The sequence below is a fragment of the Crotalus tigris genome, unplaced genomic scaffold (assembly GCF_016545835.1).
Source record: "Crotalus tigris isolate CLP2741 ecotype Arizona unplaced genomic scaffold, ASM1654583v1 scf7180000024303.721469, whole genome shotgun sequence".
NCBI classification, from domain to species: Eukaryota; Metazoa; Chordata; class Lepidosauria; order Squamata; family Viperidae; genus Crotalus; species Crotalus tigris.
In genome coordinates, this window is record NW_024100475.1 from 93,591 (window position 1) to 121,241 (window position 27,651).

Consider the following 27,651-nt stretch of genomic DNA (forward strand, 5'->3'; position numbering starts at 1 on the left):
AGCAGAGAGCTGGCTGTATTGGTGGATTCCTTGTCTGATAGGATCAATCATACAAAAGACAAATTTGTCTAAAGGGCCCCTAATATCTAGCTGAAATGCTTTAACAACAGCCCCTTTAAAACAGGGCTTCCCAACCTTGGCAACTTGAAGATATGTGGACTTCAACTCCCAGAATTCCCCAGCTAGCAAGGACAAGCTGGGCAGAAAAACTACAGGTGAAGAAGACCTGACCCTTCTTCTTGGGTGAAGTCACCATAGATCCATGGAGCTTCAGGCTTAATGGATACACATGTCCACATACAGCTACCCTATGGTCTCAAGGGAGCAGCCTTCCAACTTGAACCCATGGCTCTTCTTGGATTCTACCCAAGGGCTGTAGACTGTTGTATGAAGGAACATCTTCATGCAAAGATGGTCTTGGACAAATGCCCCTCTGCCACTCCAGTTCAAGGCAAGGAGAGTCAAGACTCCCTTGCTAGGAACACAGATTGTCCTAAGCTACGTCCATATCTAAAGAATGATGTACACGTCATCTTTATATATGGAACTACATAAACAGAAGAACACTATTTTTGTCTTCCAGCTACTTTTCTTGAAACAATTACAGTGGAGGATCAAGCAAGCCCTGAAATTAATTTCCCCCAAATAAACAAAACAGAGAATCCAAGATGTATCTTTCAGGTCTCCAAGAGAGCAGCTCAGTCGTTTTGATAAGATCCCTCAACTCTATCCAGAAACGAGGAATTATTCTTCCTTTTGAGATACATTTAATATGCAAAAGAAATCAAACAAAGAATTCACAACCCAATGGAACTGAAAGAAAAAAAAAACCCTTAATATCTAAGTGCTTGTTCAGGGACAGATTTTAGGGAGACAGGAGAAAAAGGTTGAACTTGCTAGTTGAAAAGAAAACTTTTCAGAAGAGAATCAGAATTCACCCGTTCAGCTCTTGTCTTTCTGTCTCCGTGAGTAGAGACTAATCTACTTCTGAGAATTTGGCAGCTTCACCACTCGCTCCGGATGGAGTTTCCAGTGAATTTAAACCCCTTGTCAGCAAAATAATTAAGTATGGCTACAGAATCTACTTTGGGGGAAAGGAGAGAGGAAGTGGTCCAACGCAATCCATTAAAATGTTATCACAATCATCTATGCATAATCCACTAATGTATTACCCGGGGGGGGGGGAGAATCACAGCTGGGACATGAATGAGAGAACAATGAAAATGTTCAGTAGGAAAGAAAGAGGCAAAGGAAATTCAAATTCAACTTGAAAGCCAAGAGTTTGATCAGGATTGACTTTAGTTTACCGACAGAGAGATCTTCTGTTATCACAGAAGAGGTTAAGTTCTCCTTTCCAAAGATCTCGGCTCGGGCGGGGATCAGAAAACCCTGCTGGTGACAGATGGGTAACCGAGACAAGTTTACACCACAGCTCCCTCAGTGGCTGGAGCACCTGGGAGGAGCCCTCCATTTGGGACCATCTCTGAACCCAACATCTTGTCTTTCCCCGAATCCACTCGTTTCTTCTTGAGCTGACTCTGATGGATGAAGGGAACAAACGCGAGAATGAGGCCTCCAATTATCGGAGGAACGCCAGCAAAGTAGAAGGCAAGCTGGTAATTCCCAAAATGGTCATGAAGGAATCCTGAAAAAGAAGAAAAGCAGGTAACCTATAATGAAACTTTAACGTAACACACATGTACACAGAGGGCTTAATTCCAGTGTTCTACAGAAGGTTGATATCACTTCTTTCTTATTTACAATAAAAGCGACTTATCTAGCTGGGCTGTAGCCTTCAAGCTTCTACAGCAGTGGTTCTCAACCTGTGGGTCGGGACCCCATTTGGGGGCGAACGACTATTTCACGGGGGTCGCCAAACAAGGCTGTCCGCCATTTTTTTCCCTTTTCTTTGGCCATGCCCCTGGCACCCGGTGATATATAAGTGGTTGGGGGTCACCACAACATGGGGAACTGTATTATGGGGTCGCGGCATTAGAAAGGTTGAGAACCACTGTTCTACAGTTAGCTATTTGATGACAGGCCAGCTTTCAGAATAAAGGAAAATTCTGCTGGTTCTGATATAAAATCTGACAGATGGTGACAATTTGCCATCAACTCCTTGACTCTGAACAATTTGAAAAATACTGTCCACATTTTAATTGGAGGCATCCTGAAGTAAATGATTTTTTAAAAATTCTTCATAGCATTGAGCAGTTCTGAGCCTTGAATTCAGTGTAAAATCTTTCAATTTTGCTTTTAATGGGCTTTAATAAAAATATCACTAAATGTTACTTATTCCAAATTCAGATGACCGGTTGGGGAAGAAGCAGTCTGGTTTTTAAAGAATACAAATTATTCCCAGAAAAAGAGATGCAACTGGCCGAGATCTTTCCAGCTGCAGCACTTCTTGTGCAAATCTTTAGATCTTTTTAATCTGGGAAAATGGACTTTATTGAGCAACATTTGGCTATTTTCTAAGCCGTGTAACAATCTGGACCTGTTGATAGTTGCCAAATTAAAAAAAAAAAAAATCAAACACTTCAAAATCCAGCCAGCGTTTACACAGTGGCCAACAACATTACTTATTACCACTTATGAACCCCACTACAAGTTTTTTAGAGATTTTTCTTATACAAGTTGAAGCACAAAGAATGTGACAAAGGTTAGGGTTAGTCTCAGAGATGAATCATTAGTTAACAAGTACTTCTGTTGGTTAGTGGGCTGGTGCATTCTAACCTCACTTTTAGACGTTTTGCTAACAATTATAAAATACTAGGAATTACATGAGGATCTTTAAGAATTCAAAAGGAATTTACAAACATTATCCAAATCATATATGCATAAACGGAACGCTTAGGGGTGCAGATGACCCCAGAATGTTGTGGGTTCTACTCTTTGAAACCTTGACCAGTTGAAATGTTTAATGGAAGAGAAGGAAAGCTTTGATGACCACTAATTTTAACAAATGAAAATGAAATCAAATTAAGTTTTCTTCCGGCCTCTCCTACTAATTTTTCAAATATAGTTATTTCAAAATAAGAAGGAGCACCCAAACCACATTTCTTGCTTCTTCTTGCAACTAAGAACCTGCGAAATGGGTCCACATATGGAAAAATCCCAGAGAAACTGACAGATCTGGAGAATGGGCGATTTAGGAGGAAGTATTTCTGTATACTGGCTCAGTTTAGCTATCACACCAAACTGTCACCAGGAAAATTCGCCTAGGATTTGACAAGAGAGCTGGAATAATAATTAGCCATCCAATTAACATCTGAGAACTGGTTTGCATAGCGATAAGCCAAATGAAGCATTGACCATTACTGTTGGGCCTTCAGGAGCCATCCTATCCAGGCAAATGGAAACCTCAAATAGATAAGCCATTCTGTATACTTATGGTTTATTCACCCAATACATATTTGTCCATTTAATATTTAGGACCGTGTTATAATGAGTTGGTTGAGCTACTGACTTCTGGCCAAGTCAAAGAAGCTACAGATCCTGGATGAAAGGTGAAAGCCAGCTAAGAGGTCCCTTGTCTACCAACTGTTCATACCTTACTTGGATAAGGACTTTTTAGACATATTTTAGACATATTAGACATATCATCAAGGTAGAGAATTCTCTCACCTGCAATTGGTGGGCCAGCTAACATGGGAATGGCCATGAGTCCCAGGAGATAGCCAATGGCTTGAGAAGCCTCCATGGGCCCAACCAGCTCAAAGGCGATGGGGGCCATAATGGTGATGAAGAGTCCATCACAAAGTCCAAGGAAAAGGCAGACGATGATCACCCCCCAAAACGCTTGGCACTGTAGCAACATCATGCACATGACACCCAAGGTGATGAAGGACGCAACCTGAAGAGTCAAAACAAGGGAGCTGTTCAGACAACCAGGACAAATGTGGAATTTCCTGAACAAGAGGACTGAGAGGATGAGTGAGTAGCACACTTTATAGGTGATGGATGAAGTGACTTCTCTCTTTCTCCCTCCCTCCCTCCCTCCCTCCCTCCCTCCCTCCCTCCCTCCCTCCCTCATGAAATTACTCAAACTCACAAGGTTTCTGACATCTCATCCCTGAGATCTCATGTGAAAATGCAACACTTCATCATTCTTGCCTGGAAATACATGTGATTTGGGTATTTTCACCAAGCCATCTCACCACATTTTGGTATCGTCACCTGGAATCACTGAAATTTCACCAAGTTTCCTCCATATTCATTTTTAAATTGAATGAAATTCTACAAATGCTACTTCAGGTTGTTGCATCTTTGATTAGATAGATAGATAGATAGATAGATAGATAGATAGATAGATGGATGGATGGATGGATGGATGGATGGATGGATGGATGGATGGATGGATGGATGGATAGATAGATAGATAGATAGATAGATAGATAGATAGATAGATAGATAGATAGATAGATAGATAGATAGAATGCCTTCCCAATCTCTGGTTAAGAAGGATGAAAACCTTAGGCCAGTGTTTCCCAAACTTGACAATTTTAAGGCATGTGGACTTCAACTCCCAGCAATGCTGGCTGTGGAATTCTGGGAGTTGAAGTCCTCATGCCTTAAAATTGTCAAGTTTGGGAAACACTGCCTTAGGCGATATTCACAGACTATGTTTAGAGAGCATGGTCTACTTTCCAGCTTTCTAATCTTGGGGGGGGGGCAGGATACCCCAAATCTTTTCATGGATGCTCAGTTCTAGATGAAGGTTGGCTTCACCATTAGGCAGGACAATCAATAGGTTGAAAACTTACTTTGAGTCTAGAAGTGTCTGGCAATGCCAGGATGATTAATCTTCTTTGTAAGAATATAAATATTGTCTTCCACTTTGATTCGGTTAGGTCTTCCATTCCTAAACCCCTGAACATTTCTCCTCCTTCCTAAGTCTCACAGGTCACCCAGGCATATCTCAGAGGTCATCCAATTTTTTTCCATTTTCTCTTCTGTTTTCCCCAAAGGTCACTCCTTAGTAGCAAATTAAGGAGGACATTTAAGACCTCATAACTGGAGTACTTTAGTTTGTCTCAGGCCCCCAAGGCATTCAAAGACAATGTGCTCTAGATATCTGAGATGCACAGATAAGGCTAAGTTTCAAAGAATGTGAAGAAAACAACCAAGAGGAGAAAGTTGGAAGGTGATAGCAACTCTTTTGCCATTCCCTCACTCTTAGCAAAGTGCTTGTGTGCAAACGCCATTATAGGGATTCATAAAGAGCTGTTTCCCTCTATTAAATATATTTTTCTCTATTTAAATCATCTCAAATTTCTGCCGTGTTTCCAAGTTTGCAATATACTCTCCTTGGCACTGAATGGAAGGTCAGCTCTAGGCCAAGGCTGGAGTTTGGGAAGGCTAATTTTTCCCTTCAGACTTTCATAATGTTCACAAACCATTTATTTCTACTGATTTTTTTTTTTAACAAGTTACATAAAATAAGCTGCTTCTTCCAGCCAACAGGAAAGACTCCCATTAGGGACTGCTTGCAGAATATCCCAAGGTCAGACCTGACTTAGGGAGCTGAGGCCAAGCAATTCAACTATCTGAACCCCAAATGGCTTGGAATAAGATCACTTCTGCTGGACCTGTAGAAATATTGGGGTGTCAAATGTCGATGGGCGCCCGAGCCGAGATCTTTGGAAAGGAGAACTTAACCTCTTCTGTGATAACAGAAGACGGCTTTTTCCTTCCATTTAATCATGTCTGATTCCTGGAGACTGCCTGGACAAGCTCTTGCAGCCTTCTTGTCAAGGTTTTTCAAAAATGGTTCACCTTTGTCTCCTTCCTAGGGCTGAGAGAAGGCCTGGCCCAAGACCACCCATCAGGTTTTGTGGCCAGGGCTGCACTAGAAACTCATGGACTCCTGGCACGTGGATTGGCACCTTAATCACCATAGCAATCTGGCTCTTGTACAGTACTGCATGCTCAGTTTAATGAAGTTTCTTTGCTAATCTATTTGGTTATTTATGGTACAATGGACAGTATACATTGGAACTTGTGTGAACAAGCTAATTTGAAGAAGTTCTCTGTATTGTTTCTATGTACGCATATCAAAAACTATGCAGTATTCCTGAGCATTAAAAAGATCGCCTGGTCACCCTGCCTGGTCTCTCCTTCACAGTTGCTTTTGTGAAATAAATTCCTTTTCTCTGAGTTCAAGAAGACGTAGATGGAGGGAACATCTCTCTAATTTCACTTCTGCAAGAATCCCGTGAGGTGGGTTGAGCAGACAATCACCCAATAAAGTCCGCAGTGACTGTAGGGCTAGGCCCAGCATCCTAATCACTCCACCACATTGCCTTCAGAATGAATAAATGAGCCATCTCTTTTGCATGAAGACTAGCCTATTGGACCAGCCAATCGTCAATCTTCTCTCGCCTTCTGTGCCAGTGAGAAAACAGGCTACCAGATAATGTTACCACAATATTGGGTAACCTGGCAGATCCAAGGAGATCAGTGTTTCTCAACCTTGACCATTTTAAGGCATGTGGACTTCAACTCCCAGAATTCCACAGCCAGCATTGCTGGCTGTGGAATTCTGGGAGTTGAAGTCCACATGCCTTAAAATGGTCAAGGTTGAGAAACACTGCAGTAGATTGTGTATGCTTATGCACCTATTTTATTATTTATTTATTTGCAACATGTATTAGGCACTCATCCCTGCCACTCTGTATGAACATCTGTGAATATGACAAACATGTAGGTACATTTTTGGCCTTACTACACATTTATTATAATAATTGGTCTTTTAGTTGACCTTATTCGTTGCAAAAAAATTCTAAAAGAATTTTCTTTTTTTTTAAAAAAAAACAAAACTGGAATTAGGAGAGAAGAACAAGAAAGTGAAGGAAATCCAAGGCATATCTTTGGTATCCTGAAGGCTAGCCATTTTAGCAAGACGATAATGTCAATATTCTCTTCTGGCACATTAATATTTCCAAGAGTATTTATTTTGTTTCTGTTCCCTTGAGTTCAGAGGCCCATGAGGAAAAAAAAGAGAAGACTTCATTTCCCAGCAGACAATGGGCTCTGCTCTGAATTGTTGGAGTAATCAAAAGAACTTTCCATAAAGTTCTGACAGTGTTTCCTGACCTTAACCATTTTAAGATGTGTGGACTTCCCAGAATACCCCAACCAGGAATGGCTGTGGTATTCTGGGAGTTGATGTCCACATGACTTAACAGGCTATGGTTGTTATGCACAGTTGTTTGCTCAAACTTTAAAAGGAAGCATGTGCTAAGTCTCCACAGAAATCAATGCTTAAGAGAGAGGATCAAATACAAATGCAATTAGAAGCCACTTCTTTATATCTTACACTTTCTTTTTTTCTTTTTCTGTATTTTTTCTTTTATTTCTTTACTACTTATTCACTACTTTTTTTTTACTTTTCCTTCTCTTTTAAATATCGTTTTTATCTTGCAAAATGGTCTTTAATAAAAATAAATCAATCAGGACATGAGCAAATATAATCTGTGTCTTATATGACCTTAAATAAAGCAAATTTTTGCCTTGCAGAAGGATTCCAGAGCCGAGTTTAAGTTTACTTAGGTTTTCTGCCTTTAAAAAAAGAACTGGGAAGAACACAAACTGTTAATTATTTGGGTCAAATAAATGGACATACGGTACCCATAACTATGGCTCTGTATTTCATCAGAAAACTTATTGGCTACACAATTTCCAGATGTCAAGACTAAAATATACAGGAGAAAGCAATAGCAATACCAATAGTACTTAGACTTATATACCACTTCATAGTGCTTTATAGATCTCTCTGAACAATTTACAAATGTTGTCCCCAGCAATCTGGGTCTTCATTTTACTGACCTCAGAAGGATGGAAGGCGGAGTCAACCTTGAGCTGGTCAGGATCGAACTCCTGGCAGTGGGCAGAATTAGCCTGCAAATACTGCATTCTAACTACTGCATCACTACAGCTTCTGAAAGCAATACTCTATACCAGTGTTTTTCAAACTTGGCAACTTTAAGATATCTGCACTTCAAGTCCCAGAATTCCCCAGCCAGTGTCATTCTCCAGATTTTGTTTGGTCAACTGCAATGAAGCAGTTGGATTGAGGTCTTGCAGAGATGCTCCATTTATGTTCCTGTGGACATCAAAGCATCTTTGGAGCATGGAATGCCAAGGATGGCACAACCCAAAGGCAGAACTTAAACAATGCCACATGGGTAAAGTTCTGCTCCATGAAAAATGGAATCTTCTTAAACAGAATAACAGACTTGGAAGGATCTTGGAGGTCTTGTAGGATCTCCTGCTGTCCAATCTCTTCTTAAAAGCCTCCAGTGATGGAGCACTCAAACTTCTGGGGGCAAGGCGTTTCACTGATTAAGTGTCCTAACTGGCAGGAAAATTCTCCTTAGTGCTAGGTTGGCTCTCTCCTTGTTTATTTTCCATCCATTGCTTCTTGTTCTTCTTCCGGTGCTCTGGAGAATAGGTTGACCCTCTCTTTTTTGTGGCAGCCCCTCAGATATTGGAAGTCTGTCTTGTCACCCCTACTCCTTCTTTTCATTAGACTGAACACACCTAATTTCTGCAACCGTTCTTCCATGTTTTCTCTCCAGCCGCCTCATCTTAAGTCATTTCTCTTCAAGAACATGTCTGGATGGTGGAGAATGTCTCACACACCGACAAAGCATTCTGGAGGAAGTGCAAAGTAATCAATAAACGTGAAGAGAGGAGAGAGTAGTGAGGGGAGGAGAGAAAGAGGAGGGAAGTAAGGAAGGTATTAGGGAGAGTGGATGCAGCTTGGGGGGAACCAGCAAGCGGCACCTATGGTTATGGTTATGGTTATGATTATGAATTTATTTTATTTTGTAAAGTGAATTTTGTTGTATAACTATGTTGGATAAATGGAAAATAAAAAAAAATTTAATAAAAAAAAATAAATAAACGTGAATTTGAAATAAGCACTCATCTTCTACCTGCAAATAAATCTTCTTCAATCCGGGGATGAGATCACCAATGGGTCCGGAGGCCAGGCGCCCGACTCCCGACATGGCTCCTATGCAAACAAGCACAATCCAGGATTTTTCCTTTTCTTGGAATTCCACTTCTACGAACTTCACCTGGAAAGTGGAAAAGAGGCATTGGTCTTATGTTTCTTCCAACTGGCCCCAGGGTTGCCGATCCCAAATTGGGAGACCCAGTGTGCGACTTGGTAAAAAGAGACATCTGCGCACTGCTCCAGTTTGGTGTCATCCCACAAAAAGCAGGAAATGCATAAAAAGGAGACCGTAACCCATGATTTGGGGTCTCCCTTTGTATATTTTTGGAGGGCTAGGGAGTGGGAAATCTAGGCCTGCGTTGTACTCCTTAAAGTTTCCAAAGCTGGCTGAGATTTTTATGGGGAGTAGTTGAGGAGATGATGGATAAAATGGGTGGTTTCTGCTTCTGGAAAGTCTAGATAAGCCTATATCAGGGCTGTGTTAAGTGTTGTGTTGTTGTTTCCTCCCCCCTCAGATGCTCTAAATGTTATTTCTGATTTTGTTATGTTGTTTTCATCTCACTTTGAAGCATTGCATTGAAGATGGGTAGCCACATAAACTGAGTACAGGTAATCCTCGACTTACAACCACAATTGAGCCCAAATATTTTGTTGCTAAGTGAGACATTGGTTGAGTTTTATGCCATTTTACGACTTTGCTTGCCACAGTGGTTCAGTGAATCACTGCAGTTGTTAAATTAGTGAAACAGTTGTTAAGTTGACCATGAGGATACTGTGAGGGTCGCAAACGCAAGGATTAGTTATAAGCAGTGCTTTTTTTCTAAAAAAAAAAAAAAAGGTGCCGGAACTCACACACGTCATACAACTTGCCTTGCCTACCCTACAAGATTCCATCCAAAAAAGGTGCCGGAACTCCGTTCTGGGCGTTCTATGAGAAAAAAAGCCCTGGTTATAAGTCACTTTTTCCAGCGCCGTTGTATCTTCGAATGGTCACTAAATGAACTGTTGTAACGTGAGGACTACCTGTAAACATTGGAAGACAACTTCAGACAAGTCTTAGGCCTCTCACTTAGATCAGGGCTCTCCAACCTTGGCAACTTTAAGACTTGTGGACTTCAACTCCCAGAATTCCTGAGCCAGCCATGCTGAGGGGAAAGGGAGAGGTTTCCGAGCTGAGCCAAGCTGGCTCAGGAATTCTGGGAGTTGAAGTCCACAAGTCTTAAAGTTGCCACGGTTGGGACCTCTGACTTAGATGATTTGAAATGGCTGCCTCTCGTTCCGTAAGGGCAGAGAGGGCTGCAGTCAAGAAGGATCACTTTCATAACTGACATTTCAGGATGACCACCTTGGACCTCCTAAGCAGAAGGTCATCAGCCATTGGCCTGGCTTTAACAGAAGGGACCTCTTGCTCCCACAGGGAGATCACACCTGTGGTGCTGCTTTATGAAAGACCAGCCCCATCACTTGGAAGCCTCCCTCTGGAGAGGGAATGGCCTTGAAGGACAGGAAGAGACGCTAAGAAGATAAGGGTCAGATAAGAGAGGCCAAGAAACTAACTTGAAACTACTCCAAGTTCATCTGAAGATACAGGCAGTCATGACTTACAACCATTCGTATTGGGACCGTTCCAAGTTACAATGGCACTGAAAAAAATGATTTGTGACTGGTCCTTGCATTTGCGACCATCACGGCATCCTTACGGTCATATGATCAAAATTCAGGTGCTCGGCAAATGGCATGTTTTTCACCAAGGTGCAGTGTCCTAGGATCACGAGATCACCATTTGTGACCCTCCCAACTGGCTTTCCACAAGGGGAAGCCGGATTCACTTAATAGCCGCACGGTTCACTTAATATCTGCAGTGATGCACTCAACAATCTTGTTAAAAAAAAGTTTGTATAATCGGGCCTAACTCAACTGTTTGCTTAACAATGGAAATTCTGCTCCAAATTGTGGTTGTAAGTCGAGGGAGGGGGTCAAGCGCTGGGGAAATCAGGAGATTCAGGCAGTTCCAATGAGTGTAAAGCTTCATGGCAAGGTTTCGCTCTCTACAAGAATCTGACCAACTAACAGTCAAGGGAAATGAGCAGGAGATAAGAAAGGCATGCAAGGTGGGCTGGATTTAGAACTTTGTGGGCGTGAAGGGACTCATGATTGATGAGGCGTTTGACTCCTCCCTCCAGCTCAGCCTGTCATCTCTACGGGGGGGGGGGAGAAAGCACCTTCAAACTTGCGAGTCTCTGTTACTATACCTTTACAATAAAAGTATAGGAGTCCTCGACACGATCACAATTTAGCCCAAAATTGATATTGCTCAGTGAGAAACTTGTTAAGTGAGTTTTGCCCCATTTTACGACTTTTCTTGCCACATTTGTTAAGTGAATCACTGCAATTATTAAATTAGTAACAAAGGTGCTAAGCAAATCTGGTTTCTCCTTTAATTTGATTTGTCACAAGATCACAAAAGGGGATCTCGTGACCCCGGGACACTGCAACCATCATAAATATGAGTCAGTCGCCAAGCATCCGAATGTGAACCGGGTGACCCTGGGGATGCTGCAACGATCGTGTGAAAAATGGTCAGAGGTCATTTTTTTTCTGGGCTGTTGTAACTTCAAACAGTCACTAAGCGAGCTGATATAAGTCGAGGACTACCTGTAGTTTTGACCTACGTGGCACCCCTTTCAGGTGCCCTGCCATTCTGTTGGAGGGGAGGGGGCTCCAGGGGGAGCATTCTCTGCATGCTTTTGCTGTAACTGGGAACGAGGGAGGGGGAAAATCATCTGCGGAGATGGGACAGACGCCTCCTGAGTCTGTTCCAAGGTCGCTGCTCCTGAGGATGACCCGTTATCAGGTCTGTACCTCAGCACTCTCAAAACAACCTTGCGGCACTCCATTGGCTGCCGATGAACTGGTCAGGGGGGGTCCGGTTTTGAAATGGGAAGAATAGCTTGGTGCTTTGCGCGGGTCCATCAGAGCCATTAGAACAGTGATGGAGAACCTTTTAAAGACCGAGTGCGCAAACTGCAATCCAAAACCCATTTATGCATCGTCGGGTGCCGGGTAGGTGTGGCCCATGGGGTGGGTGTGGCCCATTGGGTGGGCGTGGCTGCGGTGGTAACGGCAGACTGGGTGGGACTGAAAAGTTCAATCAATCAATTCCAACTTTGCAAGAACTTTTTTTTCCCGCGAGAAGTTGAAATTGACTGATTGATTGAACCGTTGTTTTTTTTTGCACACGGCTGCGGAGGCCTAAAGCGAAAAGGTTTTATAAAACGCAGCTGAAGGCCTAGGACTGGGGTGACGGCATGCGTGCCCACAGAGAGGGCTCTGAGTGCCGCCTCTGGCACCCGTGCCATAAGTTCGCCATCACTGCATTAGGACAAGAAGCAACGGATGGAAACGAATCAAGGAGAGAAGCAACCTAGAACTGCCACCACCCTCAGCAAAAGGTCTTTCGATTGACCCCATGATGTCGAGAGTCGTGCTTTCCTAAGAGGACTAGCTAGGTCAGTGGTTCTCAACCTGTGGGTCGGGACCCCATTTGGGGTCGAACGACCATTTCACGGGGGTCGCCAAACAACGCAGTCCGCCATTTTTTCCCCCTTTTCCTTAGCTGTGCTACTCCCTTTTATTCTATTGGCTTTTGAAAGCCAATCAAAGAGACTCTCTTGAATGGAGTCTCATTCTATTGGCTTTCCAAAGCCAGTAGGAATTGTCCAGGCTGTCTCTGCCCTGCTGAGCCCGCCAAAAGTCCCATTCTGCAAACGGGGCTGCACCAGTTGAGTAGTCCTCGACTTACGACCGGTTGAGTAGTCCTCGACTTACGACCGGTTGGGGGTCGCGGCATTAAAAAGGTTGAGAGCCACTGAGCTAGGGCAAGTCCTTACAACTGGATTCTTAGTCTGCTCTCCCTTTTAGGCCTGACACTGTCTCCTTCCCCCTCCCCCACTGATGAGGAGCAACCCCTGTCTCCCTTCCCCTCCTCCATCTCACCAGATGCAGGTAAGGGACAAAGTATCCCAGGATGGCGGTAGCTATTCCAAAGGCCCACACTCGGTACGTCTTCCTTCTGAAGACTCGCAAGCTGAAATATTTCCGCATCTGGGACACGCATTGCTGCATCCAGCTCCGGCTGTCTAGTTTGACCTCCCTCTCTCGAGGACTCGAGGCGCAGGGCAAGATCGGGCGGAAGGTCAGGGACAAAAAGATCTGGACCAGCATGAAGGCGCTCAGCATCTGGAAGGTGCGGGCGAGGCCCAGGGTCTTCCCCACGATTTTCAGGAGGAACGGGAGACCCACGGAGAAGAGGCAGCTGCCGGTCGTCACCAGTCCGTTGGCCAAACCGAGGCGTCGCTTGAAGTAGTGGCCCAGGATGACCAGGGAGGGGTGGAAGGCGAAGGAGCCCCCGCAACCAAAGAGGATTCCGTAGGTGAAGTAGCGGACCTCCAGGGACCTGTGGGAAAGGGAGGAGCACGGCAGGGATGGGTGAGAAATTCCACAGTCTCTCTTTAGTGCTTTGCCTTTTAGAATGTTACAATTGGAGCAACAGAAGACTCTAGAAAGAGTGCAACAACAATGATTCGGGGATTGGAAGTAGGTTTTCCTGCCTGAGCAGGGGGCTGGACTAGAAGACCTCCAAGGTCCCTTCCAGCTCTATTCTATTCTATTCTATTCTATTCTATTCTATTCTATTCTATTCTATTCTATTCTATTCTATTCTATTCTATTCTATTCTTATTCTATTCTACTCTACTCTACTCTATTCTGCATTTCTATTCTATATTTCTATTCTATTCTATTCTACTCTACTCTACTCTACTCTATTCTATTCTGCATTTCTATTCTATATTTCTATATTTCTATTCTATTCTATTCTATTCTATTCTATTCTATTCTATTCTATTCTATTCTATTCTTATTCTATTCTATCCAGCCCTATTCTACCCTACCCTATCTTATCCTACTCTACTCTACTTGATTCTATCCAACCCTACCCTACCTTACCCTACCCTACCCTACTCTATTCTACCCAACCCTACCCTACCCTACCCTACCCTACCTTACCTTACCTCACCCTACCATACCCTACCCTACCCTACCCTACCCTACTCTGCTCTACCCTACCCTATTCTATATTACTCTATTCTACTCTATTCGATTCTAAAGAAGGGTTGCAGGAACTGGGAATGCCTAGTCTAATGTGTCTGCTTTTCTTATGCCAACTGCCTGCACTCTTAAATCTCACCAAATTTGATGCGACAACTATCACCACTGAACAAGTCTGCGGTGCATGGGATTTAAATAGAGTCTGAAATTAATACCAAACAACTGCTATGTTTACCCAATCCCTCAACTGCAAACAATTTGAACTGAGTTGTTGGCTCTAAAAATTAACCCAATTAGGGAGAATTGCACAAACATTGCATGATTTTTAAAATAGAAGCACAAGATTATTAATATTTATTTTCATATTATTCCAGGAAATTCTTCAGTTGAGTAATTGGGCTATAATTTAAGTCTGAATCATTTTAACTGTAGCTGAGGAAAGCTGTGGAAAGTTCAAAGAATAGCCAAAGACAAAACTAGAGATATTTCATAGGGATAAAAATGAACAGTAGAGGAACCCAGTGTTTTGACCAGAGCCGTATACTACACAGGAGAAAATAATGTGAGATAAATGTATTCTTCTCCAAAAACTTTTGCTTAACATCCTGATATTTAGAGCACACAGCCAAACCAAGTCAACAAAGACGAATTGTCTTCATTCCAGCTTATAAGAAAACACGAATCTCCTATTCTGTCTTTAAAAATAAAGCATTTCATTAATGGTGTCGATTTGGAATAGCGTTTATTTTAAAAGCTAAAAGATCTGGAGGAAAACATTTTGGACAGGCCAATGAGCCAGAGACAGACAAGCAGGGAAATTCAGAAGAGAATAAGTTGGCTTGAGCCAAATGTGCTGCAGGTAGTCCAATTATTTCCCGAGTTTTCAAATCGACAAACATCCTTTGCAAGGGATAAAGATTTCTAGCCAGAAATAAAAAAAATCTTTCTGTGCCTTCTGTGTGAGCCAGATATAGCCCTCTGGCGCTCCTGCCATCTAAGACGGCCTTAGCTGGGCTACAAAATGCAGATGACCCTTGTAAGAGAATGTGGACCTGGTGCTGGGATGGGGAAGGCACGAGGAGACTGCGGGTGGGGGGGGGGAGTGGACTCAGATGGGGCAAAGAGAAACTACGCAGGATTCTGTTATTCTACCCTGCAATGAGAGCAGCCTTCCAGGAATCCTGGCTGTTCCCTATTTCTTGATCTGGCTGACACCAGGAAAGGGCAGCCAAGGGAACCTCCGGGGGATTTCTGTAGGCCAGCCTTGGTCGCCTGATCCCCATCCCCAGCCAGAGCAGGCCTGCTGGAGGCCAGAGGGGGCACCTGGCCTTGTAGTGGTATGGCAGGAGCGAGGAAGGAAGATTGTGTGGAGGGAGGGCAGGGCCACTGAGAAATAAACAAATGAAGAAAAAGGCAGGGGGGAGGGAGGGAGGGAGGAAGGAAATGGGAAGAGCAGGGAAGGTAGGAAGGAAGAATTGATATGGGAAATGAGAAGTGCAGGGAAGGTAAGAAGGAAGGAAGGATGGAAGGAAGGAAGGAAGGAAGGAAGGAAGGAAGGAAGGAAATGGGAAGAGCAGGGAAGGAAGGAAGGAAGGAAGGTAGGAAGGAAGAATTGATATGGGAAATGGGAAGAGCAGGGAAGGTAAGAAGGTAGGAAAGAAGGAAGGAAGCAACCAAGGAAGGAAGCAAGGAAAGAAGGAAGGAAGCAAGGAAGGAAACAAGGAAATGGGAAGAGCAGGGAAGATAGGAAGAATTGATATGGGAAATGGGAAGTGCAGGGAAGGTAAGAAGGAAGGAAGGAAGGAAGGAAGGAAGGAAGGAAGGAAGGAAGGAAGGAAGGAAGGGCAAAAAAATAGGAAAGAGGGAAGACAGAAGCCATAGTTTTGAAGCTGAGGTGGTCCTGGTGCAAAGAATGTTCCCTTCCAGAAATTCCAGGTGTTGTTGTTGTTGTTGTTCAATCAGGACGTTGCACTGACATTTTAGAGAGCTCGTCTGCTTATCCGCAGTGATGTCCATCACGAGCACCAAGCCTGGAAGATGTCTAAGGTTTGTGGGCCTCTGCCTGAAGGACCCTTGGGGGGGGGATGGGGCTTACTTTGGTTGGAGGGCAAAGGGTTCAGAGATCGGAAAAGCCCTTCAGGCCAGATCTTTGCTGGTGAGCCTTTGGGCCCTTCCACCCTCCATCTCAGAACCTTACTTGGTGAAGGAACTGGAGAGGAGGCCAATGAAAGCTATGGCAGCTCCTGAGGCAGCGGTGGTCCGGCATCCGATCCGGTCGGTGAAGATGCTGACGATGGGAGAGCAAAAGAAAACCATCCCCATGCCGATGGATCCAACCAAGGCTGCAGGAGGAAACAAGAAAGGAAAGGGATGTCACCATTGTTGGCCAGCTTCTGTAAAGTGTCAGGAAGTAAGGGCGAATCTCAGGATGGCTGGTGGCTTGGAGAAGAAAAGCACATCGGATCTGGGACTTGGGAGCAGAAGGAACAGGTGTCTGTTAGGGTCCCCTCCTTGGAAGCTGGACCTGTGAGGTAGTCTGGATTGAGAAAGTGGCCCCAAGGCTCTCCTAGGCCTTTTCCGTGGCTGGGGGTGGACTCAAACCTGAGTCCTGCTTGCCAATCCAACCCCTGCACTGCTATGCCACTTCAAGAGTCCGAGTCTTTTTTATTTATTTACTTATTTATTTGAACCTGAAAAAAAGGCTTCTCAGCTTTGGCTTTAAAAGAAGCAGCCACTGGCTGTAAATCTGGATTGCTTTATTGCAATTCTGGGATTTCTTCACTGCAAGGTGAATTCCCTCGTTGGTAGATTCAACTTGGCCCAGATCTCCACAGATCTTCAGTTCACGCCCACGCAGTATTGGATCAAAAGAGACAAGCCTTGCCTGATGCTGTGCTTTCCCCTTTCTTTCCATATTCATGAGGAACCCTGAAATATCCTTCATTTCTCTACATGGACAGCCAAGGCACTTAAAATTGATTTGCAGCCCCTTCCTCGACTGGCTGGGGAGGGGAATCTCACTCCCAGTGCCCTTGACGCTCAGATTTGCTAAAAGTTTCATTGCCCGTTTATATATGCAAGCATAACTATGATGTGCGTGATGTGCAATTAGTTCACAGGGCGAAATCAGTTGGGGGTTTGCAGTCACCGTGAGTTTGTGGTGAGGGGGGGCACAGAGGGAGGCTCAGCCAATTTCACTGTATACATGTTATACTTTGATAATAAAGGGTTTATTATTGTTATATGCCATTTTTCTTTTCTTCTCTTTCTTTCTTTCTTTCTTTCTTTCTTTCTCTCTTTCTTTTTCTCTTGTCCTTTCTATCTTGCTTTGCTCTCCTTCCTTCCTTCCTTCTTCCTTCCTTCCTTCCTTCCTTCCTTCCTTCCTTCCTTCCTTCCTTCCTTCCTTCCTTCCTTCCCTGTCAATTTAAAAAGTGCCAACTCCCCTTCATGTATTGATTTCATGTTTTACCTTTTGGATGGGCTCCCAATTAAGCGTTGGGCTTACTGATTTTTCACTGTAACCTTATGGATGGACAGGGAGGATGTTATTCTTTGAAAAAATACATTTTCTTCCAGAATTAAACACTTTTTTGGAGGGGGGGCTCTCATTCAGGTCCTGACCAGCTGCAAACTGATCTAGCTTTAACACGGTTTTTAAACACTGATTTTAAGCACAGAGGAAGACAGTAAACCAGCTTAGTTGTCAAAAAAAAAAAAAAAAAAAAGTACAGGTACTCCTCAATTTACAACTATTTGTTTAGTGAGCATTCAAAGTAACAGCACTGAAAGAAGAGATTCACCTGATCAAAATTTGGGCATATATTTACAGATGTTGCAGATTCCCAGGGTCACCTGATCACCATTTGTGACCTTCCCAGCCAGATTCCTTGACAATGGTGCGATCCACTTAACAGCTGTAGCGATTTGCTTAGCAACCGAGGTCATAAAACCAGTAAGGCGGTTATTAAGTGCCACTCACTTAATAACTGCCTTACCTAGCCACAGAAACTGTGGTCTTAATTGTGGTCGTATTAATGTGGAAAAGTTAACAATCACTAGAATAATGATGTGTCTGCATAATTACTGGAATAGTGCTGTGTTAGCAGTATGTGACTAACCTAATGTGCATTGTACTTGGATACAATGTATGCCCATGAGAAATGAACCTAATGTATTACAATGTGTATTACAATGTGTATTCCTTTGTTCCTGAGGAAAAGAAAGTATAAAACTGAAGTCTGAACTCGCCCTCGGGGTTCAGAACTGCTGTTGCTATTGCTTCTGAACCTGCGCAATAAATCTCTCTGCTAAAAACCCTCTGGAATTCGTAAGAGTCCTTTTGTTTTCCATAAGAATTCGGGTCCAGGACAACCTGTATGGGTCCAGCCATCAATGCATCCCAAAGTCTTGTGCACAAATGATTAGGTAAAGGCCTGTGAGAGATATTCACACCACACACTAAGTCAGGTTAAGTGGTAATCTGAGTTAAAATGTCTGTAGTTGAATGGATTATGTGAACCGGCTAGACCCACTTTTGGATAGTTTATGACTCAGGATATTGTGCAGATCCCCCAAAATGGGCGGACTCAAAGGTTTATGCCAGGGCTCTTCAAACTTGGCCCTTTTATGACTTGTGGACTTCAACTCCCAGAATTCCTCGGCCAGGCACGTGTGCCTGGCTGAGGAATTCTGGGAGTTGAAGTCCACAAGTCATAAAAGAGACAAGTTTGAAGACTCCTGGTTTATGCAAACACCATCCTAGGAAGAACCAACCGGTTTGCTAGCAATGCTTCCACTGAACGAGACAACCAAACTTCTGATTTTTAAAAAACTTTATTGGTTTGTTTTTCCCGAAAGAGAAAAGGAAGTTCTGTTTTATGCTTATCCTTCCCCACTGCCCCCCCCCCAATCTCCTGGGGCCTTTGGTTTACTGCTCCTGAAGTCTCGACAAAAATATCCCCTTGAAATAACCACTCGTGACAGGACTGCGAGGGAACTTCAAGTGTGGTTGTGAGAAAGTGTCTGCTCCAGGGATTTGCCACTTCCCCTCCCCCCCCAGTATAGGAAGGGGGCACAATAGCTCCACAACCAACCTGCCGCACATCCTCAGCCCTGGCTGGAAATGGCATAAGCCTTTCCCCTTGGGTGGCTTCAACTAGACAAAGCAACACACCAACATAGGAGAGCACACCTTTCTCGCTTGCTTGTGTGACCTATGGCCACAGAATGGTCACTACATGAGCTGTTGTACGACCACAATTGAGCCCAACATTTCTGTTGTTAAGTGAGACGTTTGTTAAGTGAATTTTGCCCCCTTTTAATAACCTTTCTTGCCGGAGTTGTTAAGTGAATCACTGCAGTGGATAAGTTAGTGACACGGTTGTGAAGTGAATCTGGCTTGCTTGTCAGAAGGTCGCAAAAGGAGATCACGTGACCCTGGAACACTGCAACTGTCGTAAGTACATGCCAGTTGCCGAGCGTCTACATTTTGATCATGTGACCACGAGGATGCTGTAAGTGTGAAAAACGTTGATGTCACTTTTTTCAGTGCAGTTGCAAACACTTCAAACACTCGCTAAATGAAATGTTGTAAGTCAAGGACTACCTGTAATCAAACAATCTTCCTCTGATGGACTAAGAAACCTCGACTCGAAAGAGCAAACGCTGAGTATCTATCTTGGAAAGTTATTATGGAGTGCCTCCTGAAATGGTCCTGATCTTAGGAGCCAGAAGTAGCCAGAAGGAAAAATAACAATAATAAACTGTTTCTGCTGAGGCATATAATCAGGAATAGAAATTTGATTGTACAGTTATAGCCATCTTGATTTTTTTTTTAATCCCCTCCATGTGGTATCACCCTGCTTACTTTATGGCAATGTCATTATGGGCTTGCAGAAAAGGGACATACCAATTGTCCACCCGGGATGTCTGCAGAATATGGGGAAACAAATCAAGAGGATGGACACAATGGTGAGATCAAAGCAATACACATAAAGGAGGACAGAGCTTCAATCATACTTTTGTGGGTGCCATCTTGACCACACCCTACATTCTGCTGTGTCTCATTGCAGGTTGACTTGCTATACACTACAAGAAGGCATTTCTAGTTTCAGAGGCCAGCAATGCATTGCCACAATTGTAACACAGCTCATCTCTAACGTATGAACAGGAAACTTGATTATTCTTTAGCATTATGACTTTAAAATTCTTGCTCTGCGACGAGTCAACTTGAGTCCAAAGAAGTTCTTGCAAAATTACACCCCATATCTCATTCTTGAGGGTGTGGTAACAGATGAACGTGAAGGATTAATGTGAAAGATATGAAAGACTATTGCAGAATTTCCCAACTTTGGTAACTTTTAGACACGCAAACTTCAACTCTGGCCGGGGAATTCTGAGAGTTGAAAACCAGGGCTGAACTCAGAAAGAACGCTTCCAAACTCTACAAATGTCCCAGCTTCTTGTGCCTCAGATGAGTTGGCTAGCTGAGTTCAGATGTTCAGTCAACGCAGCATCTGCCCCAAAGACCTCTTTTCAAATATGGGGAGAGCATCGTTCAAATGGGAAACGAAGACAAATGTGCTGTGTCCATCTACAGCCCTCTTCTTTGGAAGACTAGCAAGAAATATTTGGATAAGCTTAGAGTCCGAGCAAAGGAAACAGAGTGAGCTAAAAGTTGAAAACAAGTCAGCTTCCTCCAACTCACATCATTAGATGCATCATTACGCTTATGGCCGAGAGTGCCGGTACTCGTAGCCAAACTTCTTTGGAGGGCAGAAGATTTGGAGAAGAGGTCCTTTTGAGCAAACCTCAACTTGGGAGGCCTCCTGTCCAAGAACGATTTTGAAGCCACAGCAGGCAGGTGGGATTTCAGTTACAGGAACCCCTTTTTCATCTCTCTGGAAGGGAAATAAGGCCTCTTGCTTCTCTGCTCCAAATAAGCCAGGTACTGTATTTGGCTTGGCAAAGTCAGCATTTTCTGGGTTTCATTTCCCACATCTCTAAAAGACAAACAGGAGGAAATTCAACTTTCCCTAGAGAGCCAAACTAAGAATGAAGCGGACTTGGATTGCCGTTTCTGGTTTTGTTTTAAAAAAAATTGGCCGTTGGAATTGCCATGTGCAACTGAACAAAATTGCCAAACCCCACTAGGCTGCAGTTAAATGGCCTTTTTTTTTTTTTTTACAGTTTTACAAAATCCTATCAACTCAATGTTTATAGTAAATTTCAGAGTCAGATTGTTCTGTCCCAGGCACTCGTTGCTTTTGCTTTTCCATATATTACTTAGCCAAACAGCCAGGATTCATCTGCACCATACACACTCACATGTTTTATGTAAATTTCCAACCCTCGATCTAGACCAGTCTATAGAAGCTTGTGATGCCCCCTGACTGAACTTATTAATCATGGAGGTGCGCTACTTGCTTGCAACAGACTAATATGTCTTTTCTTGCTTCAGTTGCTACAAACTAACATGGTTTTCTTCGTATTGGCTGCCACAGACTAACATGATTTCTTTTGCTTTGGTTGCAACCTACTAACATGATTTCTCTTGGTTTGCTTATAAAAGACTATCATAGGTTTTTTTGGTTGCAACAGACTAAAATGGTTTCTGTTGCTTTCGCTGCAAGAGACTAACAAGGTATTTCTGGCTTTGGTTACGATGGACTAACATGGTTTCCTGGACATCAGCTGGGCAGTTCCCTTGAGCATATATACCCAGATCAATCACATATTATGTTGTACAGACCTTCCTTCCACTATTTGAAAACAGACACTGTCAAATAAAAAAAGATGTTGAGACTCTGGAAAGAACGCAGAGAAGAGCGACAAGGATGATTAAGGGGCTGGAGGTTAAAACATATGAAGAACAGCCAGAGGAACTGGCCATGGCTAGTCTAGTGAAGGACCAGGGGAGACAGGATAGCAATGTTCTAATATTTGAGGGGCTGCCACAAAGAAGAGGGGATTAACAATTCTCCAAAGCACCAAAAGGCCAGAGAAGAAACAATGGCTGGACACTGATCAAGGAGAGAAGCAACCTAGAACTAAGGAGAAATTTCCTAACAGTGAGAACAATTAACCGGTGGAATGCCTTCCCTTCAGAAGTTGTGGGTGCCCCATCACTGGAGACTTTTAGGAAGAGACTGGACAGCCATTTGTCTGAAATGGTATAGACTCTGCTGCTCAAGCAGGGATTTGGACTAGAAGACCTCCAAGGTACCTTCCAACTATGTTATTCTGTTAAATGGTGGAAAAATCCAGGGGCATCTTCAAGGAGATGATTGTCAAAAAAAAGTTGAGATGGCAGTCCCATCTGTCCCATCTAAGCCTTGCCCCCCCGTCACATGCTTGATGTCCATCAACAGGGGCTAGGCTCCAGTTGCGTGGATGGTCACCATTTTGAGGCAGCAAAGAAATAAAATGGAAGCTGCAGACCTACAATAAATGCCAAAGGGAAAGGACACGATTTCCTTGGCAGACCTTGGCGTGCTTTTCCCTGGACACACAAGTGTTGTGCAAGCAGGATTGGAAGAAATCATCCCTCTCCTGTTGCTGGCTTGGAAAACTTCAAACCCGGGGGCTCTCCTGTTGTGACATCCTTCCCTTACGGAAAAGGATGCTGTCTTCCTCCCACAGGGAAGTGTGGGAGAGTTGCTTTTCACTGACATCACTCTCCTGGGGCTGAAGCTTTCTGGACCAGGTGGAGACCAACGTGGCTGAAGTCCCAAATCCTGGAAATGTCAAATCCTGGAAATGTCAACATGACAACGGCTGTGAACATTCATCTGTCAAGAAGATACCAGGGCTGTAGTGTTGACATTTCCAATGATTTCTCTTTCTCTCTCTCTCTTTCTCTCTCTCTCTCTCTCTCCCTCCCTCTCTCTCTCTCCCCCCCCCCGCGATCAACTGGATGCTGGCTTGTTCCCAGCTGTGTCTGCAGGAGGGCCAGAAAAGTTAAAATAGTGGCTGCATCTGTGGGACTGAAGCTCACCCTTTGTGGAACCGGATTGGGGTGATTGTTTTGACAACCCCTTGCAGATGTCCCTGCAAGCGCCTTGGTGGTTAAGTCCGACTCGTAATACATGACAATGTTTCAATTATATGATTGAATGTTATCCTTGTTTGGCCCTAAATCTCTATGTAAAATAGTCTTGCAAATCTGCTTGAATATTCAAACATGCCCAGACTAATTGTGGTCCCATTGTTCATACAACGTCCTCGTTTCTGCTCATTTCTCACCAGGTTAGTGAATCAAAAGCAGCAGCTCTGCCAAAGAACCAAACCAACAGGATGGAGAAGATTTCATTTGCGCATCCCGATCTGAAGTAAATTCCCCCCCCCCCTAGGTATACATGCGAGTGTCCAGGCACATGAGGGACCAGGACCTCCTCAAACAATTCAACCAGACCTCTTGGATGACTTGATCATCTGGGTTGATGTCCTCCTGTGTTTTGAGCAAAGGAGAGACTCTTTTCCTTGACCACCTAAAGCCATGAATCTTTATTGATTTTTATTAAACCAGCAAGGCTTATGGCCAAATTTATGCTATCCACAGCTATTTCCCATGACACACAGACACACACACACACATTTCTCACTCCCCCATCAACCAAGAGAAGAAGCTCAACAGGAATGTCATCAGAGTCATCAGAGTGGTTGGAAAAGTCAAAAGGTGTCATTGAAGCTCCATTCATTTTTACGGACCCCACAGAGCTTGGATTGTTCCCTCATGGTATGGTGGACCATACCTTACAGACATCCCTTAAACCAGCGGTTCCCAACCTTTTCTATACCCCGCGCCCCTAGTACGCTTCTGATATATTCTCCCACCCCTTACAAAAGTTTGAAATAACGGTATAAACTATAATTTTGAAAACCCAAGTTTTCGCACCCCCTGGAATATCATCTCACACCCCCAGGGGGTGTGAGCACCCCTGGTTGGGAAGCCCTGCCTTAAACTGAGGATCAGCCTTCTCCAATCCTGCTTTATAGCTAAAGGTAAAGGTTGTCCCCAGTGCTCATCTCCATTTCTTAGCCGAAGGAGCCAGCGTTGTTCAAAAACAATTCCATGGTCATGTGGCCAGCATGACTACACGCTGAGGCACACGGAATATTGTTACTATCAAGCTGAAGTGGTACCTATTTATGTACTCGCATTTGCATGCTTTCAAATTGCTAGGTGGGCGGGAGCTGAGACAAGTAACAGGAGCTCACCCCGTCACGTGGCGCTTGGATGACCCTGGTTGTCATATTTTTTCCAGACCCAAGTGCCACGTGACAAGGTGAGCTCCTGTTACTTGTCTCAGCTCCTGCCCACCTAGCGATTGTGCACAGCGTCTTTAATCGCAAAGCCATTGTGCACTTTCTGCTTTCCAGCTGTTTGGAACCACTTCTCCTATCCATGCCACCCTTCAACCCAGCGGCTGGGCACTGGGTAAGACCACAGCTGGAATACTGCATCCAGTTTTGTAAGGTGGTGACCTTACAAAAAAGATGTTGAGACTCTGGGAAAAGTGCAGAGAAGAACAACTAAGACAACTAAAGGCCTAAAACATGAAGAATGGTTACAGGAACTGGGTATGGCTAGTCTAGAAAAAGAAGGACTAGGGGTGACATGATAGCAGGATTCCAGTATTTGAGGGGCTGCCATAAAGAGGAGGGGGGTCAACCTATTTTTCCAAAGCACTTGCAGGCAAGACAAGAAGCAACGGATGGAAACCAATCAAGAAGAGCAGCAACCTGGAACTAAGGAGAAATTTCCTGACAGTGAGAACAATTAACAGTGGAGTGGCTTGCCTTCGAGGTTGTGGGTGCTTCATCACTGGAGATTTTTAAGGAAAGATTGGGCAGCCACCTGTCTGAAATAGTATAGGGTCCCCTGCTTGAGCAAGGGGTTGGACTAGAAGACCTCCAAGGTCCCTTCCAGCTCTATTCTGATTGACTTTGGGAGCTGGGATCTTCCCACTTCTGGATGGCCCCAGGCTGGGGAATGTTTAAATATTGAACCCAACAAATGGATTTTCACAGCGGGCTTGTTGCCTGACTTCTGGCTAACAAGCACTGCCATAAATCGTATTGCTCCCTCTTAATTGTAATTGCTTTCTAATGCTTTCAGAAGGTACTGACTGGTGAAGAAATACCACCACAAGGGAAGAAATAGGGAACAGAACATGGGAGGGAATTATTTTTCTTGGCATGATATTAAACGCTTCTTCGCATAACGTGAGCCACTTTTATCGTCTGCAGGCAACAACAAGGAAAGAATGGAACAAAGCATTAGCAGCCCGCTGCAACCTTTGCGGAATTGGCTGCCTGGATGGCTTCGAAGAGACCCAGCCAATAAAAACAAAAACACAGTTGGACAAAGAAGATGCATTAATTTTTGACTTTCAGTTGCTCCGTGCTGGTTTTTTTCAGCCATGAAAAATACATTGCAAGTGCAGGAGGAATAAATACAGGCAGTTCTCGAATTATAACAGTTCATTTAGTATAGTAATAATAATAATAATAATAATAATAATAATAATAATAATAATAATAATAATAATAATAATAATAGTAGTAGTAGTAGTAGTAGTAGTAAAGTTGGAAGGGACCTTGGAGGTCATCTAGTCCAACCTCCTGCTCAACCCTATACCATTTCGGACAAATAGCTGTCCAGTCTCTTCTTAAAAACTTCCAGTGTTGGAGCATTCACAGCTTCTGGAGGCGGGTTGTTCCACTGGTTAATTGTTCTGTCAGGAAGTTTCTCCTTAGTTCTAGGTTGCTTCTCTCCTTGGTGCTTCTTGTCCTGCCTTCAGGTGCTTTGGGAAATAGCTTGACTCCCTCTTCTTTGTGGCAGCCCCTGAGATACTGGAACACTGCTATCATGTACCCCCTCGTCCTTCTCTTCATTAAACTAGACATACCCAATTCCAGCAACCGTTCTTCATATGTTTTAGCCTCCAGTCCCCTAATCATCTTTGCTGCTGTTCTCTGTACTCTTTCTAGAGTCTCAGCATCTTTTTTACATCGTGGTGACCAAAACTGGATGCAGTATTCCAAGTGTGGCCTTACCAAGGCATTGTAAAATGGTATTAACACTTTACGTGATCTTGATTCTATCCCTCTGTTAATGCAGCCCAGCCCTGTGTTGGCCTTTTGGGCAGCTGCAGCACATGGCTGGCTCCTATTTAAGTGATTGTCCACTAGGACTCCGAGTTCCCTCTCACAGTTACTACTATTGAGCAAGGTACCCCCTATACTATACCTGTACATTTGGTTTTTCTTGCCTAAATGTAGAACCTTGCTTTTTTCACCATTGAATTTCATTTAGTGACTGTTTGAAGTTACAACAACACTGAAAAAAGGGACTTATGACCGTTCTTCACACTTACAACCGTTGCAGCATCCCCAGGGTCATGTGATCATGCTTGACAACTGACTCATATTTATGACAATTACTGTATCCTGGAGTCACGTGACCCCCTTTTGTGACCTTTTGTCAAGCAAAGTGAGTGGGGGAAGCCGGGTTCACTTAACCTCTGTTAAGTTGCTAAGTGAACAGGTGCAGTGACTCACTTAACAACCGTGACAAGAAAGGTCGTAAAACGGGGCAAAACTCACTGAACAAATGTCTCACTTAGCAACAGGAAGTTTGGGCTCAATTGTGGTCGTACGTCGAGGACTGCCTGTACTTTCCCAAATCCCAAGCTTATATCTAGATCAGGGGTAGGCAACCTTGGCTCTTTTATGACTGGTGGACGTCCATTCCCAGAATTCCTGAGCCAGCCATGCTGAGGGGAAAGGGAGAGGTTTCCAAGCTGAGCCATGCTGGCTCAGGAATTCTGGGAGTTGAAGTCCACGAGTCATAAAAGAGCCAAGGCTGCCTACCCCTGGTCTAGATCTTACACACATTCCCACAGGCGTGATCAGAAACACAGTACAGGTAGTCCTCGACTTACGACGACTGTCGGGATCAGAATTTCCACTGCTAAGCAAGGGAGTCATGCCCCGTGTTACAAGCTTTTCTGCCACGGTTGTTAAGCGAATCACTGCAGTTGTTAAGTGAATTGTGCAGTCATTAAATGAATCCAGCTTCCCTCCCCCATTGACTTTGCCTGTCGGAAGCTGGCTGTGAAGTCACAAATGGAAGGTCGTAAGGTCATTTATGACCATTTTGGCATCTCCATGGACATGGGGTCCAATTTTGGATGTTTGCCAGCAGGCCTGTATGGTTACAGCCTCCTGGGGGGTCACAGGATCCTCAGTGCTCATGTGAGCGTGGGGCTTGCTCTATGTTTAGGTACTAGAGGTTTGCCCCAACAGTGTTGCCTGAAGAACAAACATGCTAAGTAAGCAACAACCTAATCAAGGAACCACCGAGAACTCTCCGATCAACGCTGGCAGGGCAAGCCACTTGTATTCCAACAGAGAGCAAAGCCCATTCCTTACTAGCACTGATGATGTTACCTAGTTGGGTAATGAAACGTCTGCAAGAGAACAGCCCAGCTCAGAGAGCACCAAGGATCCTCACAGACCTCCTCGCCTCCTCCTCCTCCTGTCGACAGACCCCACTCCCTTCTACACTGATA

At 44.0% G+C, this 27,651-nt stretch overlaps 1 protein-coding gene across 1 annotated transcript in view; it reads right to left on the bottom strand.

Annotated features, from left to right (window-relative positions):
- Positions 1-750: 750 nt before the first annotated feature.
- Positions 751-27,651, bottom strand: part of LOC120299617 (monocarboxylate transporter 8-like) — an 87,059-nt gene continuing 60,158 nt past the window's right edge. Inside the window, exons 2-6 of the mRNA XM_039324596.1 lie at positions 16,272-16,416; positions 12,962-13,421; positions 8,943-9,086; positions 3,628-3,856; positions 751-1,645 (exon numbers count right to left, since the gene is read on the bottom strand). Coding sequence (XP_039180530.1) covers positions 1,422-1,645; positions 3,628-3,856; positions 8,943-9,086; positions 12,962-13,421; positions 16,272-16,416 — 1,202 coding nt within the window. The 3' untranslated portion in view covers positions 751-1,421. The remainder of the gene's footprint in view (positions 1,646-3,627; positions 3,857-8,942; positions 9,087-12,961; positions 13,422-16,271; positions 16,417-27,651) is intronic.